Raw genomic sequence first — 21,408 nt, forward strand, 5'->3', positions numbered from 1 at the left:
GCCCACCCATCATCTCTCCTAGTTGTCGTACTTCAGGTTTTGGATGAACTGGGAGAAATCTAAAAATAATAATTGGTCTCTTTCCTCTTATGTTATCCATACCCCCCTCTTTTCCATCTTATCTGCCAATCAGTCCATTTCTCTTTCACTCCTTGCTCTTTTTTCACTCCACTCAGCCCTCACTCTGTTTCTGCGTTTCTCTTCATTTTGCCCCATCTTTGGCTCTCCAGTTTTCATTTCCTGTTCATGTTCCCGTTCACGAAATTTACATTTGGATGAAACTCTGTAATGTATGGAGAATCTGATGTATTTGCTGAGATCCTTTCAGTGTGGACAATGATTAAATTGGAACTGAAATTGACACTGAGAGTCAGCCAGGGTTGAAATGATTTCCCATTTGTAAGGCCCTTTTCACCCTAAATGCCAGCTGTTTTAATCATTTCTACAATAATCACTGGACCGGAGAGAAGTGCTGGAGAGCTTTTTGCTCTTGTTTTAAATCCAGCTCACCTGATCAAGCAACATGCTGATAGAATTTTTTTTTTAAATCACTGAACTATAAAGTAACTATGCCCCTACAGTCTCTGCGTCTTTCTCGCTCACACGTGTGTTCCCACAGGTACACACACACACTTCAGCCTCTGCTGGCAGGGCACTGAACAGCTATGCCTCATAAATGGGCTGATTTGCAGGGCATTCTGTTCTGTCCTGTTCTCATTTAATAAAGTGCTGTTATGCCATTGTTACCACAGGAGGGAAACATGAAAAAAAAAAGCCGAAAGCTCCTCAGACGCAGCACAGCGCTGACAAATCACACCAGTTATTGCTGTGTGCATGCCATTATTGCTCTGCAAGTATATGCGTGCGAGTGTGTGTTTGCTTGTGAAGTTGGTGCTTTTGTCCTCCTGAGGGTGCTTTGGCAGGCTGGCAGGTGCGAGCGATGGGAAGCTAGCAAGCGACTGGCATAGTTGTGGACGGAGCAGATGGCCTTTCACTCAAAAAGCATTCTCCCATTCGGTCCTCACTTTCTCTCACTCCTTGTTAAACACGTTAAAGCTTCTGCCTCCCAGCATCAGTGTGAGTGTGTGTGTGTGTTTTATCTGTAGTCTAATGATTCTCCAGCCTCACAACCATCTTCTTTTCTGAATAGCTGCAGGCTTTGGTTATGCGCCAGCTTCTCGTGTGTTCTCCTGTGTTCATGTTTTTAATGTGGGAGTTTTGGTGAGAAGTCAGCGTGAAGTTGTTCTGTCTATTTGATGCCTATTTTTTTTTTTTTTGCTTTGTTTTGCTTTTTTGTTTTTTTGTTTTTTAAAGCCATCTCATCTGTTGTGTGTCTCACAATCTGCTTTTATGGAGTACATCTGTTGTCAGAGCTGGAGATATTCAGCGGGGAGTCAGGGGTCCCAATTTGTTCAGCAAATTGTCTGAAAATATTATAAATATTAAGTGATCAGTTGGATACTTGGTGCAAAATAAAATGTAGTTATCTACCAAAGCAAGATTTTTTGTGATTTTCTGCAGAGGATCAAACAGAAATCCATTGATCGCCATCTTGCAGGGTGGTGCAGTTTTCATCCGCGACAGATACTTTCCAGAGGCCAGAGGCCGTTTTGAATCGTAAAGAGTTAAAGGCTGAAAGAGAGAGAGCCACGCGAGGAGAGTGAGATGTATTTATAATAACCTGCCTGATTCTAGCAGAACAATTTCTCCGTCTCACTAATAGAGCGGAAACAGCTCTACCTTTTTAACACAATAGCATGTCCTGTTGATGTGCACATTTGTGTGCGTAAGCTCTTTTACCTCTGCAGCATCTGTTGTGCAGCCCTGGGTTATTCTTAAAAACTTAATGACACAAAAGAGGAGAGGAAGGATGGGAACAAAAGGGGCGAGGATGCGCTGATGAAAATATGCTGCACAGTGAGGAGAGTGCAGAGTTGAGAGGTAGTGAGAGAACAGGGCCTGTGAGAAACTGAAAAAAAAACTAACTTAGTGTAAAGCAGCTCAAAATTGTGTTTGTGTGTGTTTACTTGTTTGGATTTTAAAGGAGGTGTGGGAAATTGAATTAAAAACACCAAAGGCTAAAAGTAAGATCCAATTCTTGGTTTTTGAACCACAAAATAATAAAAACAGGAACAAAGGCGCAAATAATAGAATCATGTTTGTCAAATGGTTACTCACACTGAATTTGGAGGTAGAAATCAGCCAATGCATTGCCTTCCCTGTGGGTGGTGTTGGTCTGTTTGCTTGATAATAGCATTAATAATGATTTGGCAGCCAGGAGATTCTGTGTATGCTGATATGAAACAAAACAGTACGGGAAGGGGTGTGTGTTTCTATGTGTGTATCGCTGCGACAATGATGATGTGTGTGTGGTGTCATTAGACAGATTTGCATGTGTTGCTTGGATGCTGGTGCTTTCAATTAATGCAGCTAAGCTGTAGGCTGTAGCTGAATCGAGCTTTGTCTGCAGAATGTCTAGAAAGTAGCTTGCAAACAGTGCAATAATAGCAGCTAGTTGCCGCAGGTGCAAAACTCTTTCACACAGGCTTTATGCAAATGAGCAGATGTTGCAGTGGGATTGATCAAATGTCTTATAAACATTAGGGAAATTCAAAACTGGTTTTGGTTGCGGTTTTAAAGTTTATAGTGCATTTGAATAGATCTGTCAGCTCAATACACACACACACACACACACACACACACAAGCCCACATGTTACAATCATGACCTAATCAAGTTGTGTCAGTGCAGCAACATCATTAGGGGAATTAGTTTCACACTGATCTGTTAGCAAATATAAAGATGCACTACACTTAATGATAAAGATGACATGCTCCACTGCTTCTTCTTCTTCTCTCTCGCTTTCCATCCTTTCTCATTTGACCTTTTCACCAGGTTGTAAAAAAATTCTGCTACATTACACCAATTATCACAGCCCAGCTCTAGACTTCCTTGCTTGTCTCTGACTTCTTTCCTTTCCTTTCCATTCCATTCCCTTCTTTTCCTTTCCTTTCCTTTCATTACCACTCTCTTTAATGAGCAGGAGCTCAATGAAATGTTTCCAAACCGGGTGTTAATGAAACATAGACAGATTTATTAGTCATAACTCTTCAGCTAATCATTTCCCCTTCCTAATAATTAGCTGGAGCTGAGTAAATCTTTTTACACTGTGGTCAGAGAATGCTGAGCCGGTGCCAGACACGTCAATACAAAATGGACAGAGAGAGAGAGAGAGAGAGAGGGAAAGGTGGCCATAAGACGAAATCTGACTCACTCACTACATCGCCCAGACGTTTTGTCAGAGTTTGTTTTTTTTTTTTGTCATGCAGTTTTGACTCTTAATTAATTATCCACAATCATCTTTTATTATACTCATAATTTATTAGAAGCCAAGCAGTGAGAGTGTTTTGTTTTTCGGCACAGTGAAAGAGGCCTAATTTTGATGTGAAATAATGAGAGTGAATTTTATCCATTGATTTCATTCCCAGTAATTATTTTTTATTTAATAGCTTGGTATTAAGTAGAATCACCATTATTATGAGTAATGATGAGAGCAGATACCCACAGCAGGGTGTGTGTGTGTGTGTGTAGAGGATAGATGTGTCATTTCGTTGTGTCATGCTGGAGGGGTGACTAATGATTCACTGATTTCGTTTTTCTAGTCATTTTGATTAGCAGTGGAAAAATAATGTGGAAAGACAGGAAATGAAAGAAGAGAGGAAAGGAAAGAAAAGGAGTGTAAGTGAAAGGAAAGGAAGACAACATAGTACATCTCTGTGTGAATGATCCCTTTGACTCCTCCTTTTCTCCGAGCGAATCAATTTCCAGCGAGCAGTCGGGCCTCTAATCCTATAAAGGTGGCCTGTCATATAAAACAAACTGGGTGATACCACGCGGCTCAGAAGTCCACACACTTTATTAGCTCTCGTCGTGTCTCAGGTTAACATTAGTCCAAGGTTATTCACTCAAACAGCCTCTTATCTCTTGTCTCTCCTGCTGTCATTCCCCTTCATTGACTTCACACAGCTTTCTGTCAGTGTTTGGTCCGTCTCTTTTGTCCAACTTTGTTTCAAGGTTGTTCCCCCCGTCCATATTTACTCTTGTCAGTCAGTTCTCTTTCTGTGCATAATCAGATTTTTTATCCTGTCCTGCCAAAGTTTCCCCTCGTTTGATCTCCTCTTTGTGTTCCTCTTCTTTTCTGCCCTTGTGCTCTCTCTGTTTTCCTGCTTCCCACTCTGTCCCTACCTCTTTTTTTGCTTTATTTACCTGCACTCCCTCAATTCCTCTGCTTCACAAGCTCCCACTTCCATACATTTCTCTTCCTTTCTTCTTTACCCTCTCTGATTCAGACAGTTACTCTAGTGGCTCAGCAGACACTTTTTAGTCCAACTTTAAATGATTGAACCCAGAGACTACAGTAACATTTGTGTGATGTGATGGTCCAATCTGGCCGGGGTTGTTCTATTAATTCCACACTGCATCATCAAGCTTTAGCTGCCCTGGCAAACTAAAACAACAGCAGAAACTCTGAAAAGTGGTTTTAGCTATCAGAGGAAGCACAAATCAGTGCAACTCTGTGCAGCAGATGTTGTCTCTTACTCTTTCTAGCCTGGAGTTAGACTGAGGGGGAAATAGAAGCAGCAACAGAGCTTGAGGCTTAAACACCAATAAATGATTAGTGGAATAATAGTGACAATATCAGGAAGACGGAGGCAGCCTGCTTTGTAGCACACTGTCTAAACCGAAAAAGAAGATTATACAGTCAGCCTGATGTACAGTGAGTTCTGTTATAGGTCACAGATGCTTTTTGACTTGCCACCTGACAGAGGTCTCAGCATTTAAAGGTTTTATTTTAAAAGGTTTTTGTATAATCATTAGACACAAGTATAAAAATCAGAATATAAAAATAACATCAAGGATGAAGGTTTAAAGATTATAAATGTATATGAGAAATGCTAACCTCCATAGGTGTAGGTAGACAAGATGTAGGTGGACTGTTCATCTTTTTCCGTATTGAAAAAATGTAAAACGTCACAGTTGTAAACTGTATAACAACATGACATACACGACATGTTATCATATGGACATGCGAGGATTCACAGAGAACAAAGTTCAAGACCTGCAGAGAACAGAGTTCAGCATCCTGATGGCCAAAGCCACATTTAAGGTCAGAGCTGTCACCTGACAGTCCCAAGTTTCTCTGTGTGCTCTGGCTTCTTCCCAGTCTTAGGTGAACTGAATACTCCAAACTGTCTGAGTTCACTTGAGTGTGTTTATCTATCTCATGTTCGCCTTGTGATAGACTGGCGACGTTCCCGACGTGTTTCTGCACACTGGGAAAGAATCCAGCTTCCTTGATCGTCAGCGGGTAAAAACGATGAAAGAATTTGACATTCATATTTTAAATTTATTTAAGTTTTATTGTAACTCTTTCCTCTCTCACTCTTTCTGACACTCTTGTCTTTGTCGTCTGCTCTTAATCTGTCCATCCTAACTGTTACTCTCCTCCACAGGGGAGATATTGTATGTGCTGATACTTATTTGTTACTCAGCCACTCCTTAATCCTCCATCCATACTCAACGTCTCCTCCGTCACTGTTTCCTCTCTCCTGCATGTTGTCAGCATCCATGTTGCAAAGATTTACACCTCCTCCTTGTTGCTTTACTTTTCACTCACTCCATATCTATTTAGCGTCCTTTCTTCTCATGTTTCTCTCTCTCTCTCTTTATCTTCAACTCCCATTGTTGCAGCAGACAACGCTGCCCCACCCCTCGTTCTGCCCGCTTCCCTTATGTTAACCTTCAAGTTTCTATTCCTGCTGCTGCCTCCCCTTCTCCCATCGCTCTTCCCCTCCATCTGATTGCTTGTTAGTTGGTATGCAGGCTTGGACCCCCATTGTGCGTTCTTGCCTGTCAGCACTCTCTTTTTCCATCTCCCTCTTCACCTCTCTTTTTTTTCTCTCTTTCCAGCTACCAGTGTCCATTCTTTCTATCAAAAAGCAGCACAAAGAAAAAGAGGGCAGAGGAGGACAGGGCCTGTTGTGGCCGGATAAATGGAAGATGAAAACAGCAGGAAGAAAAAGAGGATACGGGTTAATGGACAAGAGAATGTTTTCACTTACAGGAAGAATTAAGAAAGAATATAACACCCCAGAGAGATAAAGGGCAGCAAGTGAGAGAAAGAAAGAGGAAAATGGGGGAGGGGCTACGGTGACGATAATATATGGATGGAGTTCTAGGAAGGTGGAAGCCTGCTAGCAGAATGACAAATGGGTCTCGAGTGACAGAGTATTATATTAAAAAGTAAATTGATATGCAAATGTGGAGTGTGTGGCTTTGGAGGACAGGGATAGTCTGTTGTCCTCAGTGGAGTGGAACAGAGAGAGGCAGAGAGAAAGGTGAGAGCGTGGGTGTGATAGTGATATCGCAGTCCATTAAAGTGTGTGTGTTCTTGCCTGATTGGTGCAGGTATGTGGTTTTGTGTGTGTCTGTGTATGTGTGTATGTGTGTGTGTGTGTGGGGGGGGGGGGGGGGTATTTACTGTATGAAACGACAGAGTATAGTGCAATTGGATGGCAGCTAAATGGAACAATGATTCTTCCCACAGTGACAGATAGTGCTAACTTCACACTGCAGCGTAGCGGCATAATGAAGTGGCAATGCAGGAGGACTACTGTATTTCATTATGAAGTCTGTTCCAGCTCAAGAGTCTGTGAATGCTCATAGTGTGGCATCCAAATCAATAGCAGACAACTAGTTACTAAACAAGGCTATGGGGTGACTATAATCATGTTTTCAGCAAAAGTTTTTGGGTAAACAGAAATACAATCATAAAAAACAATATCTCACAACCATATCTCATAGAAAAGATGCTTGTGTGTATACTTCTGACTTGCTTTACTCAATACATTTTGGAGGGGGAAACGTGCCTAGTTGCCTGGATTTCAAGCACTGGAAACCCAACATTTTCTGTAATGTATCTTGGAAACAGTGAGGAGATTGTACATATCAAGAAGGGGCAATTAAATATTGCATTAGACTGAAAAAGTCCAGTTCTGGAGCCTTTAATAGATGTATTACAGGTCAGTAATATTCAGTCGAAGATTCTAAATAAAATATGTCTATCTGAAACACACACGCACACAGACACAGCTGTCGAGGGAAAACAAAAGGCACAGCCATGTCAGCTTCTGTGCCATATTTAAGACTGCAGCGCTAATGATTCATGACACTTCTAACTGAAGAGGAGAAATGAGTCGCTCTGTAATTACTATGGAAATGTGTTCATTTCCCATCAGACACACACAAGCACATATGCAACCGTGCACCCATGGAGACACACACACACACACACACACACAGATACACATCAAGCAGTGATGGGGAAGCATTTCCGATGTTGGTTTTGGTGTTTTGCAATACATGCGAGTGTGTGGTGTGAAAGTGTGTGTGCGTGTGTGCGTGCGTAATGGGATTATCACAGTCAGAGCAGAGGTGTGACCCATGTCCCCATTCCCCATATGTCCTAAACACGTGTCCCAAAGCGCTGTGTTGGTGTGTGTGTATGTGAGTGAGTGTGTGTCAAGGAGGTAATGGTGGTCCCTTGGTGTTTGGCTGGCTTGAGCCCAGCTGATAACCAGGTGGGGCCTAACTCCCCTTTCATAGGAACATTATGCCCCCCTCCTCTTTATCCCCAAATACCAGCAACCAGTCTCTACCCTTATGTGTGTGTGTCTGTATATTCCCAAGACAGCCTATTGGCGTCTGGGTTATTTCATGCGTTCAGCTGTGTAAAATCAACACTAGGATTAAACACCAAATGACTGAGATTTACTGAGCCCAGTGAGACCCCACATTTCTCTCTTATTCTTAGTGATAACATTTTATTCTGTTTCTGTTTCCCACTCAGTATTCCTCTCTTTTCTTATTCTTTTCGAACTTCTCCTCTCTCTTGTCTTTATTAAATCTTTCCTTGCCTTTTCTTCCAGCCTCCCTTTCTCCCCCCTGCAGTCTGTGTTGCTGATTCCCAGCTATTCTTGGCTCTAAGCCCAAATCAATTCATCTTCGTGGTGGACAGACATACTGACTGTTTGCTGCTTTACCTGTACAACACTCAAGGAAGATGAGATAAGAAAGAAAAGGAGAGAGAAGAGTAGTATAGTATTTATGTTGTACTTAGTACCTTGTTACTCAAAAGTGCTTTTACATTTTATGTTTTTTGTTCTAAAAATGTTTGCGCTGAATTTTAAAGAGCAGTAAATCTCAGAGACGGTGTTACGAATGATTACAGCTGTTAAACACTGTTACGGGCTAAAGCTTGACAAAGAAAATATGCTGATGCAAACATATGACATCTCAAAAAACCACCCGCACACAAACACACAAACAAGCAGCATCCCCCTGTGAGGTCTGCAAAACAGAATAAGTTTAACACTTCCGCACAGCTGGACAGCAGGATTGAGTTGATCAATTTGTCAATAGTCTGTCTTGATCGTTGAACTGAATCACGCTGCAGGGTGTGTGCACGTGTGCACGGGGGTGGGAAAAGGGCACAGATGTGTGTGTGTTTGTGTGTGTGACCCGTGACCATATTGAAGGCAATGGTTAACAGCCAGAGGGGTTCATAAAGAGTATTTCATGCATAGATCTGCCTCTGTAGGGACATCTGTGATGTACACACTCACTCCCTCGCACACACACATTTACTCCACCTCAGGCATAACAGCTTAGAGGGAAGCATGGAATTGACAGGTAGGAGCAGAGAAAAAAGAGATATAAGAATTTTTTTTTTTGCTCCAGGCTTGTCTTATACAGCAGTTGGTGTGTGCGGAGACAAAAGGAAGTATCTGGTTGTTCATACACACAGCTGTTGGCTGTGCACAGTGCAGCACAGGATTTTCCTGGAAATATCACAGGTTTAATATATCAAACTCGTCAGTGAAATTGCACACACACACACACACACTCAAGGGTATGCTATCTTCCATAGATGTGGAATAAGGCTGTTCTGGTGTCTGTGTGGTGGAAAAGCAGTGCTGTGCTGTATATTTTGGTTCGTGTATGGGATCATAATCGATCTCTGCATTTATTTCTCAGGCACTGTGGATACATCAAAGCCAAGCAGGACCCTGATGAAGAGAAGATGCAGTTCCAGCATGGACGAGGTAGATACAAACTCATACACACACACACACACACACACACACACACACACACACACACGTCTGCATGTATGTTGTAAGTATGTTTGCTATCAAAAATCATAATTTTTAAACATATGTTTATGCTTATGCAAGAACTCCCCCACACACATATCAAACTCCACACCCACCTGCAATGACACATCACTGCCTGTATTTATACCTATCAACCAAACTCAGAGGGAGGAACGTTTTATCCATTTGAACACAGCTGAACACGCCAAAGTTCGTCTATTCACATGAAACAGTCACACGTCGTCTGCATACCGTTAAAAGTGTCTTAAGTGCTGAAACAGTTAGAGCTACATAATAGAGTTGGGCTACTGTACATGAGCCTCCAACTCCGCTGTGTTCTCAGTCGAAGGAACCACATTCTTTCACACTTTTTTATACAAATGTTTGCTGGCACAGTGAAGCTCCTTATGGCCTCTTGTTAAAATGAATCATTTTAACACCATTGCGAACATAGTAGTTATGTGTTTAATTATGTAATAATTTGCAATGTCACTCAAATGGAACACCCACGCTCAAGCTTCCATTTCAGCACGTATTCATACAGCTGAAATGTCCAAGTAGAAGTTAGGGTCAGGTTCTGGGGGAAACCATTTCCCTAGAGCAGTCAATAACCTATTGAACCTAACACTATTAACTTTTCATAATAAATGTTACACCACACACCCTGTGAAAGCTGGCTGTATTCCAGTACATTAACCATTCAACATTTTTTATTTATCTCTCCCCATTCTTCCACTTTTCCACTTGTGCAGTCAAACTTCCAGGCAGCCGGACTTACATCCATCCTCACACCTATGAAGACCCCAACCAGGCTGTCAGGGACTTTGCCAAAGAGATCGATGCTTCCAATATTCGCATAGAGAGAGTCATTGGAGCTGGTGAGTTTGGCAGTGAAACAGCAGTAGACTATATTAATAACTCAAAAAAAAAGATAAATCTAACTTGACTGAATTCAAGATCCTTAAACTATGGCTGATTTGTATCAAGTCTTTTAAGTCCATTTTTCTTATTATAGTGGCTGTAAATTTAAATAATTTTTGATATCTAAAATTTTTAAATGAATATTGGATATTGTAAAGCAGATAAGATAGGTCCAAGCATTCATTCCTTTGTCTGTGTGTGTGTCTGTGTGTGTATGTAGGAGAGTTTGGGGAGGTGTGCAGTGGTCGGCTGCGTGTTCAGGGAAAGAGGGAGATCTACGTGGCCATCAAGAGCCTGAAGGCGGGTTACTCGGACAAACAGAGGAGGGACTTCCTGTCTGAGGCCTCCATCATGGGACAGTTCGACCATCCGAATATCATCAGGCTGGAGGGTGTCGTCACTAGATGTGAGTTGCTTGACAAAAAACCTCTTGCATGTGTGGGTGAATTAGATGTTTGGTTGTTTGTGTAAGCGTACTCCCCTCTTTCCTCTGTCACATGCCTGCGTGAGACACGGCAGAGCTGTTGGTGATGTAAATAGGAATTGACCCTGGATTAGATATTTTTTTTAAAAAAAGGTTCAGTTACCATGGTAACACATTGATGACGCATGACGGTGTGCATGTGAGCATCGACTGTCCGCCTCTCAAGCGGCCACTTGTTTGCTTCCCATGATTGTGTTAAGCAGTTACAGCGAGTGTGTGTGTGTATAGACGCAGGCCTGGTCTAACAAGATGGCTGATTGGTTATCGCTGGGCCTCACTCTCTAAAACACACACACACTGTCTGTCTCTGTCCATGTATCCCTCTCTCGTCTCATATCCCTATCTCACTCTTCTGCCTCCTACTTTTCCCTCTCAGTCAGTGTCCATCTTATCTCTTCATTCAATCGCCTTTTCTCTTGCTCTCGGTCTCTTTCAGTCAATGCCACTCTCCTCTCCTGTCTCTTTGGTACTCTGTCTCTCTTTGCCCGCCCAGTGTCAAGCAGGATAAATTAACTCAATGTATATATACATAAAAAAGATTATTGGTCATACAGCCACCCCAAAGTCACAGCCACAAGTTCCTTGTGTTTTCTGTTTCAATGGATGAAACAGAAAACAGAGCAAAACTCCAATGTGAAGCAGGTCAGGGGCTGTGTGGCAGTAAATTTAAGGAGGCAACTCTTTCTGCTGACCCATACTGCAACCTGTTATTTTAAAAGTACAATTGTTTTCATTATAATTGTATTTCTGTTGATTTTGTAGTGCAGTAGTGCTTGATTAATAGGCAGTATTTACAGTAATCAAATCCCTATTTCCTGCTCATTCAGACTGCAGACAGCAGAAACCGAAAAAAATATTAATTCCTTTTCTGGACACCTTGTTATGCAGGTGTTTGTTAGATTTCTACAGATAAGCAAAACAGGAAGACACAGTTGCTACAAAGAAACAGAATTGTAAACATGCAGACAGGCAAATAATGCCCCCCCCCCCCAAAAAACCATATAAATCTCACTCCCCCTCTTTCTCTGTCTCACACACACACACAAAGATCTTCAGTCCATCATACACTGGCACTGGTGCTCAGTGGCCAACAATAAAAGAGCAAATGCATATGCATAGGCTTTTATCATGAATATTAATAATTCAGGAAGTTAATTGGATGTGTTTTAGCCTCATGAATATTCAGCAGCTTGCATATTAAGAATGAGACCCTGCTGCATTTCTTTTTCATCTCTTCTTACTTCTTGTCATTCTTTCTCTTTCTCTCTTGCTCTCACATTGTCTAAATAATGTCTGATGTTAGCTGTGACCTTTGCTAAGCAGGACTGAGGTTTGTACAAGTACAGCAGCAATAAACTAAATCAAATGCACATGTTTCCTTTGTATTCTGACAGGCAGCACTTTCTTTTTGGTGGTACACATACTATTCTCATTTGAAATACTTGAATAAATTCAAGTGCCAGCTCCTTGAAATAATTTCTGACAGAGGACAATAGCGGAGTTGACAGTAAAAAAAGCTATTGTAAGCAGCAGCAGAGCGTTGGCTTGACAAGAAACTCACTTGAAACACAGTAAGGTGCTCTTTACTTTGCTGTGCTCTGTGAATATAAAAACATGTTTGTGCGTGTTGTTTTTTGTGCTTGTGTGCTTGTCTACTTTTACACGCGTTTCTTTGTGTCTCTCTTCTCACCTGTCTTCACGGCACATTGAGGAGCTGATAGAGCCCCTCAGAAACAAATCTCACTAGCAGAGCAGTAATTTCACAGGTCACAGCCCAGGGTGTGTTATGTGCAACTGAGGGGGTGAGAGTTGAGATGGGTCAATAATTCCTTCAGGCCTTTTTCTCAAGCACCAGCTGGTCCCTTCACACCGCCCTCAGTCTAATCAGGAAGGCTGACCCTGACTGCTCTGGGCTCAGGTGTGTTGGACTGGCTTGTGTAGGTGTATGTAGCAGTAGAATCAGCAGTTGTAGCAGTACTGTTGGATGCAGTAGTACTGAGTGTAATTGCTGTTGTCACAGTTCTACTGTGGAAGAGATAGTTGGGATGTTAGTGGTGGCAGAAGTAACTGTGATGGTATAAAGCAGCAATAGCAGCAGTTGTAACAATATTAGCAGCTGCATATGTGCACTGGAACATGTACCAATGTGAAACATTCTCTGGTGGCTTCTATCTATTCTACCTAATATTTTTCCACACTGACTCCATGTTTTGTATTTTTCTTTTTTCTTTTTCTTTTATTTCACATTTATCCTGTTAGCCTGAAAGTCTAATGTTGAAGTGGCAAGGACAATTAAATCCAAAATGTTTGCAACGGCTACTACTACCTTTTCTCCTACAGTACCACTCATTTCTGATTTTAGTATTTATTGTGGCTCAAATCTGAAAGTTGGGGGGGGGGCTACTCTGCTGCTCAGCACTTTCTCATATACACTATATAGACAAAAGCATTGGGACACCTGACCGTTACACCAACAGGGACTTTAATGACATCGCATTCTGAATACACAGACAGTTTTGCAGCTATACCAGCTTCCACAACTCCAGGAAGATTTTAAAGTGAGTTTGGGGGATTTTTTGCCTATTCATGAACCAGAGCATTTGTGAGTTCAGGCACTGAGGTTGGACTAAAAGGTGTGGCTCACAATCTCTGTTCCAGTTCATCCCAAAGGTGTTCAATGAGGTTGAGTTCAAGGCTCTGTGAGGACCAGTCAAGTTCTTCCATACCAAACTCATCCAACCATGTCTTTATGGACTTTGCTTTTTGCACTGGGACGCAGTCATGCTGGGATAGAAAAGGACCTTCCCCAAACTGTTGCTGGATACTTCTGTCTACATACTGTACATTTTCAGTGTAACAGGGCTTCAACTACCAATTAGATTATCTGAAAATTATTATATGACTTAATCATCAGAAAACAGTAGAAAAAATGTCTTGGTGAAAATTGTCTGTCTTTTGTCCATCTGTTTGTTTGTTTTTTCTGTGTATGTTCTCCCAATTTAAAACCTCATAAGCCTTCAGCCCCTGCTTTGTGCCACTAATAATCTACTCTGCTGTCTGACACCTGATTGTTGCTATTGTCATGCTAATTAGAGTGCCACATGTAGAAAAAGGGGAAAAAATAGATCATTCTTTTCTCTATCTGTCTCTCTACACATCACGAAAGTGCAGCAATCTTCCCCTCCCTCCCATCCCCCCTCCATCTCCTTATCTTTCCTTCATCTCCCCCGTTTCTCATTTTATCCATCCGTCCTTTATGTGTTTTACAATCGCTGCAACAATCGGCTCATTTGGAAAACCCTCAATTACCGAGCTCCATCTCATCTGCCCACATCGCGTGCGTACACACACAGGCACACACACAGACACACACACACAGACCCCCCCCCCCCCCCCCCCCCCAACACACACACACACACACACACAAACCAGCTCTACAAAGGTGCCATTAAAACTGGCAAAAAAAAAAAAACCAGACGTCTTTCCCACCCGTCTTCTGTTTGAAGAAACTAGCGATTAGTTTTAACTGTGTGTCTTTGTGTGCTGAACAATAAGTGTTTCAATGTTTCCTGTCAGAGTGCTTGAAATTATTCATGTTCATGAATAAGTGTGCAGATGTGGAGATTGGACTGGGTAGACAAATGAGGAAGAGGATAAACAAGAGGGGAATGTAGTGAAAAGGTGACGATGGGTGTGGGACAGAGGGAAGACGGGGGCGGGGTGGCTGAGATAGGATACTAGGATACAAGAGGGAGGAAATGAGAGAAGATGGGGCTTGAGAACAAATGAGGGCTGTAGGGGGACGGTGAAGAGATTTGAGGAAACGAGGGGAGGAGAGATGGTGAGGAGACAAACGTGAGGAAATGAGAGGAGATGAGAAAGCGAAGAGAGGGGAGGAGAGGTGAAGAGAGGAGTGGAGATAAGGTTATTGAGTTTCTGTCTCTCTGTTTCTCTGCACCCTCACATGGAGCTTCCCTGAACAGAGCTCTGTCCTGTGTTAAAAGCATTGTATCACTTAGTTTGGACCCTTAACATTAATCAATACAGCAGTTATTTCATTTTCTCGTTTGTAGCTTGGGTCGTCTCATTCAGTAATGCAGTAATGCTACCCACTGACGCACACACACATATAGCCTCTCATAATGTAATTTACTGGATATACTGTTTATACAATGTCTCTGTCACTTTCAAACATGCACACACACACACACACACACACACACACACACACACATGAGGAGAAAAGTGAGGCCTAAATGACTTCATCCTGGGTAGAGCAGAGACAACACTCTCTACTTTCACTTAATGAAGAGCTGTAAAAAAGAGCAAATTCCTCTTTGATCCCTTCCATAACACACTCCACCTGGCAGAACATCAATACCAAATCTGTACGCACACACACACACACACACACACACTGGGGGGTGTTTTTAGCTCCACAAACGACTGTGTTATTTCTGAAGGCAATGAAAGGCAATAAATTGGAATGAATATGACCGTGATTAGTTAATTATGTGCTTTCAGGAGGAAATTGAGGAGTGCTCGTGGATGTTTGGTGGAGAGGAGCTCCACAACAAGCTGGAGAGGCACAGCACGTGTGTGTGTGTTGGAAATGTGGATGGCACGTGATGAGGTCACAGCGAGAAGTGAAAGGGATTCATTGAATCGTTGAGTGTGTGTACGTGTGTGTTTGTGCTGGCACCTGACAAAAAAGACGGAACAAGCTAACGTACAGCGTGGCTGCGTATGGTCGGTTTTATGGGTAACCTCTGTTTATCTTTTCAGAGGTGCAGGAATAATTCTATATGGCAGGTGTCCAGATGATGACGAGTGATTGCAGAGGGAGAGAGAGAAAGAGAGAGAGAGAGAGAGAGAGAGAGTGAGTGTGTGTGGGTGTGTGTGAGCACATGCCAGGCTTACGTGATCCTCTAAGCCGAGACAATGAGCGGACTGTTTCATTCTGCTTCTGAAGCTAATATTCTCCTTCAGTGGTACCATAGACGGGCTTACACACACATACATGTCACACAAACATATAATTGGTTTTCAGAGGAAGGTTTTTGTAGCTCTTTTTCATTTCATGGCTGTCTGTTTTGTGTAATATGATATTTGGATGTGTGTATGGCTGTCTGTTCTGTATGGATTCACACAGACACACACAGAATAATAGACACAAATTTGAAGGGTGTATTATCCAAGACACAAGTGTGTATACACACACACACACACACACACACACACACACCCCTCCAGACCTCCTTTTAGTCAGGATCAATTGCATCAACTGTTTTATCGGTCACTGTGAAAAACACTCACACAGAAGCACACACCTCTGATCAGAGGTGAAATCAGGCGGTCATCACTGTGCCGTCCTTCCCCACTTGCCATGTCCTGAAACCAGCTCTCTCTCTCAGACACACACACCGACACACACTCAGAGCGACACACCGCACACAACACAGGCCCCGTGTGGAGATAAATGTGACCAGCAGTCCTCACCCCCAGCAGAAGAAAATCCAATTCTCTTTCACTTTTATCCCTGAGACTAATGTTACTGTCAAAGAAGACACCACCACCAGAGACCAGGCGACTCTGTTTGTGTTCCTGTGTGTGTATGTGTGTGTGTGTGTGTGTGTTTGCTGCAGTGAGATAGTGAATTCATTTAAGGTGATGTATTGCTGTCTTTACCTACAATCTCACTGTAGGCCTCGGTGGCGTTGTTCCTCCCTTTCCATGACAAGCTTTTGACCCCTCCTCTTCTTTCCTTTCTCTTCCTCTTCCCGTCCTTGCACCTCATATACACTTTCTGCTTTCTTTCCCCTCTTTTATCTTTTAATCCTTTGCTTCTTTGGTTCAGTTTACATTCACTGCTACATTTCTCAATATTTTATATTTTATATTTGTCCGTTTCTTTTCTTCTGATTAATTTTTCTTTCACTTAAGTTTCAAATTTTGACTTTTGATTTAATGACACTTTACTGATTTGATCATAAAATATGTCAGAGTTAGTGAGTTAGATACATACAATAAACACATACAGTAATGATGTACAGTCAGAAAAGGACAGAGGGAAAAGTGTATTAAAGTTCACAGAAAGGAATGAACTCTTTCTTTGAAAAGAAAGACTGGGATATTCGGGGGCAGATTTTGGGAAAGTTTAATTCATTCTTTAGGAAAACATTCTGTGAGAAAACTCTCTCGCTCCACTCTTTCAGTTTCTCTCCTCCTCTCTCACATCGTCTTTATCTTCGCCCCAGGGGTTTTACCCCCAGCATCTCTGAGGTCTGATTGGGAAAATATGACCTATTCATCAAAACTGCTATAGTCTGTGTGTTTACAAGCCATGCACACACACACACACACACACACACACACACACACACACACACACACATGCACAGTCATTTGTGTTGCACATTGCATGTTTGTTTGCGATTGGCAAAGCTCAGCTTATAGGAGAGGGTGCCTTAGGAGAACCGTGTAAAACAGGGACAACTGCTGTTTTGGTGTGTGTGTGTGTGTGTGTGTGTGTGTGTGTGTGTGTGTGTGTGCAGGTACTTTGTTAATCATTTGTAAGCCCCACCAGATGCCATGCAGGGGACAATAGTGTGCAGGGCCTGTCAGTCAACCACTCCTTCATCACACAAACATGCACAGAAACACACAAGCGTGCAGGTGCAGGTGCATAGCGATCCAGCCACAACCTCCTTCCCCCTCGAGGCTGATTAGTATTCATGAAATCTCAGGAGGCCCATGCACCCATACACATACACACACACACACATATTCTGGTGGATTGGTCCATTCTAATTATCTCCTGGCGTTTATGGAGAGGGCTGATTAGAAGCTGTCAGTGTGACTGATGACGACATGCCATGTTATCCCCTAGAGAGAAACAGAGAGGAAGGCTGGTCACAGCTGTGGACTCCACTACTTCTCTGTCCTCGTCTCTTTATAGTTGTTGTCTTTCTTCCTTGTAATTCTGCTCCACTAAAAGCTGCCTTGTTATGTGTCTCCGTAGGTAAGCCAGTGATGATCATAACAGAGTTCATGGAGAACGGATCTCTGGACACTTTCCTCAAGGTGAGTCACGACTCAGCTGCAACGACCACAGTGCTCACACAAGGTCAGGGCCACTTTTTTTTTTCCTTTACAAAGGCCATGTGGAAAATTATGTCCCAGACATTATTGACATTATGGAGTTCCTTCCCACAATCTAGTGCTTTACAGAGTCCAACAAGTACTTAAGTTTTTCAATCAAGGACTTAATTTAACAATTATGTTTTAAAATCAATCATTAAATGTTGAGATCAAGTGACTGAACAAGAAGTAAAAACACACAAGGAGGTAGTGAGCTGCACAGACAGGTGGACAAGACCAGATACAATCAGATGGATGCATAGCCTCCTTATACTTTCATCACATGATGTTTGATACTGGGTTTATGAAATGCACATGGTGTCCTTATCCCAGAGCAGAAAATAGCAGCAGACTGCTGACAAATGGGTGGTAAAACAAAGTGTATAGTGAGTGTAGTGTGCTTTGTGTGCAACATTTGCTCTGTCAGAGCCTACCTTCAGGGCCCTGAGCTATACAATCGGACTATTAAGGCACAAAGTGGGGTTACAAGACAGGACATGCTACATAATATAGACAAAAGTATTGGGACATGTGAGAATCAAGCCAACAGGGACTTAGGACTAATGACATCACATTCTGAACACACAGACGTTAATATGGAGTTGATTCTCCCTCTGCAGCTACAACATCTTCCACTCTTCTGGGAAGGCTTCCCACAAGAGTGTCTCTGGGGCACAGTCATGCTGGAATAGAAAAGGACCTTCCCCCCAAGCATTAAGATTTCTTTCCACAGGAAGTAAGGGGCTGAGCCCAACCCCTGAGAAACAGCCCCATAGCACACCTGAATTCAGTAATAAAGAGATTTGTCCCAATACTTTTGTCCATATAGTAGATATCTGTGCAAAAGAATACACAATACACAGATGGTTTTGATGTAATGTCAAAACTGTTGTTTTTCAGAAATAATAATAATAATAAATGTAAAAAACAAAAAGTATAAATCCATGACATTACAGCAGTACAGAAGTATGTCCTAAAAAAAACGGATTTACAAGGTTATCGCTAAGCATCTTATCAGTGATTTCAAAATCAAATGAACACTGTGGAGGTTTTGCTTTGTAATTAAAAGTGACATCAAGAGATAACAGAGACTGTCACTTAGTACATCATTACACCAACTCCTTTAAGCTGTCCTTTGAAATCTATCACAAACCTGGAGATAAGTTTAAGATAAAGTTTAAGGTTGTAAGTATAGATGTATTTTCTAGAAGTCAATTAAACTATGGACTTATATTTAATTGCAGATGCAAACAAGCACATGATGTTGTATGTTTTGACAAATGCGTGATTCATGATTTCTATTCACAAAAAAGAAGTAGCAAGCGTGCAGCATTGAGCCCTAAATTGGGTGTTGCACACATCCAGATGAATAGCTTGTTGCAGCCCTGGTGTGCCTCACATTGAAAGTCCCCCTGATTCATATTCAGAGTTGTTTGTCATCTAGTCAAGTCACTGCAGTGCATTAAGCCTGTGATGATAGGCTCATCACTAAATAGACACCAATCCCATCAGCGACACTGAAGCAAAATGAAATGAAATCTGACAGATCATAAAAAGTGGCTAAGGAAGATCTCACAGACACACACACACACACACACACACAAATACATGTATGTTGTGTGTTTCTCAAGTATTGTAATGAGCATCATAAAGTGTGTCCACAGCGGCTCAATATAATTATGGAATTAGTTTTATGGGTTTTACTGCTCACCTGTGCTCCTTGCATCCATATGTGTCTTTAATTAAGCTGACCATTTATTAAGCAGTCGTCCCTTAGAAATAACAAAACCACTGTTCTGTCAGAGAAGGGCTTCTTCTATCAGTCTCCCAGTCTCTAAATACAACAGTCGTTCCATCTTTGCCTTTATTAAGATTCTCCCTTTAGTTTTCTAGTAAAAACTAGTAATATGCCAGATGTTGCCAAAAAGTCGTATTTTACATCCTCACCTTTCTCATTTGTCTATTTCATCTCCTTGTCTAACCTCCCTGCCCTGCATCTGTCTCCTCTCTCTTTCCCCGCCCTGTCCACCCTTCCCTCCTCCTTCCTGGCTCTACAGTGTGGTGGGCAGATTGATAGAGGAAGTCTGTAGGTTTGTTAGACAGTCCAATCAATCAGCATCTCACAAAACCACCGGCTAATTAACTTACTCCACAGCTGCTGAGGTAGAGAGAGAGAAAGAACGATAGAGGAAGGGGTGGGGAGTTGGAGGGGGGGGGGGGGTGCACAGATGCAGAAAGATGAAGGGAGATAGATAGATGGATGGAGACTGAAACTAAGTAATACAGAGTTCTTTCTCTCTCTCTGAGACAGAGATGGATGGAGAGGACAAAGAGACAGAGGGAAGGAAAGATGATGTAAAAGAGAGAGGGTGACTGATAACATGGATGGCTTTTTAACGGGGACTGTTGGCCCAGGGCAGAAATAATTGGCAGAGGAAGGTGAGCTGGACCGTCATCGATCAACAGGCTCTGCTCTCTGCCAAAGGCAGCTCAAATCTGAAATCCAGTGAGCTCTGCTTGGGCACACGGTCAGTGTTAAAGAGGAAAGTTTTGTCTGCTCTGTCAGATCCAATCCTCTGAAAGGAGGATTTTTTTGTGATCCTCTATTGATCCCTGGAAGGAGAAACTCATTTTTTGCTTGTCACCCTAAAGAGAGAGGTCAAAGCACAGCATTAGCAAGAATGTGGAAGGGTTTCATGCTCAGGGACACTTCAAAAGGGCAGTTTGCTGCCATTACAAATGCTTGAATCCTGGCTTAAACCTTCGCTTGCAGCTGAGTAGGTCGAAGGACCCCACCCTGCTGCAGCATTTACACTCTGTGCCGTCTCTTTGTCTCCCTCCAGAAACATGATGGCCAGTTCACAGTGATCCAGCTGGTTGGCATGCTGCGAGGCATCGCCTCAGGTATGAAGTACCTGTCAGACATGAGCTACGTTCACAGAGACCTGGCAGCTCGGAACATCCTGGTCAACAGCAACCTGGTGTGTAAGGTGTCTGATTTTGGCCTGAGTCGGGTTCTGGAGGATGACCCAGAGGCTGCCTACACTACAAGGGTAAGACACATTCACACAGGCTGCAGCTGTCTTAAATGAATGTTATCTCTAATTATCGTTCAGCAGATTCAGTGCAAATCCAAAACCAAAAAGAAAGTTGATATGATGGCAGTTGCAACTGACTGAAAGTAGACCTGAGGACAGTAAGAAAAGATCCAAAATGTTTTCAACTCAAACAGACCTAAATAGAGGGAGAACAACAAGACTGGCAGTTAAATGATGCACCACAAATTAGTAAGCAGCTCTGGTCAAGGAATAGCAATACATACATTTTCCTCCGAGAAAGTTTCCTCTCACGTGAGGGAAGTAAAAACCCTGAGAGAAAAAATGTCACTAATTTTGATTTTTCCAGCAAACGGAACAATGTGAAAGCACACACAAATGGGAGAAAAGGAGATCATTGCTGTAAACTGCCTGCAAATTCTGTGTAACTTTAACAAGAAACCGTGATTTGAAAATGACGGAAACACATTGTATAGGAAATAAACCACTTTGTTGTCTTGCAGAATAGCAATGGTAGAAAATAACTGTGCAATCAGAGTGAACCATGCTAAACACACCTTGAAGCTGCAGTCTCATGTAGGAGGAAGCCTGCT

The 21,408-nt window shown here is 42.3% G+C and overlaps 1 protein-coding gene across 4 annotated transcripts in view; it reads left to right on the plus strand.

Annotated features, from left to right (window-relative positions):
* Positions 1-21,408, plus strand: part of epha4b (eph receptor A4b) — a 78,509-nt gene that overhangs the window by 48,967 nt on the left and 8,134 nt on the right. For all 4 annotated transcript variants that reach the window (XM_046408754.1, XM_046408755.1, XM_046408757.1 and 1 more), the window contains 5 exons: positions 9,096-9,163; positions 9,967-10,092; positions 10,356-10,541; positions 17,641-17,702; positions 20,603-20,812. In XM_046408754.1, the coding sequence (XP_046264710.1) occupies positions 9,096-9,163; positions 9,967-10,092; positions 10,356-10,541; positions 17,641-17,702; positions 20,603-20,812 (652 nt within the window). The remainder of the gene's footprint in view (positions 1-9,095; positions 9,164-9,966; positions 10,093-10,355; positions 10,542-17,640; positions 17,703-20,602; positions 20,813-21,408) is intronic.

Source organism: Scatophagus argus, chromosome 13 (genome assembly GCF_020382885.2).
Source record: "Scatophagus argus isolate fScaArg1 chromosome 13, fScaArg1.pri, whole genome shotgun sequence".
Classification (NCBI taxonomy): domain Eukaryota; kingdom Metazoa; phylum Chordata; class Actinopteri; family Scatophagidae; genus Scatophagus; species Scatophagus argus.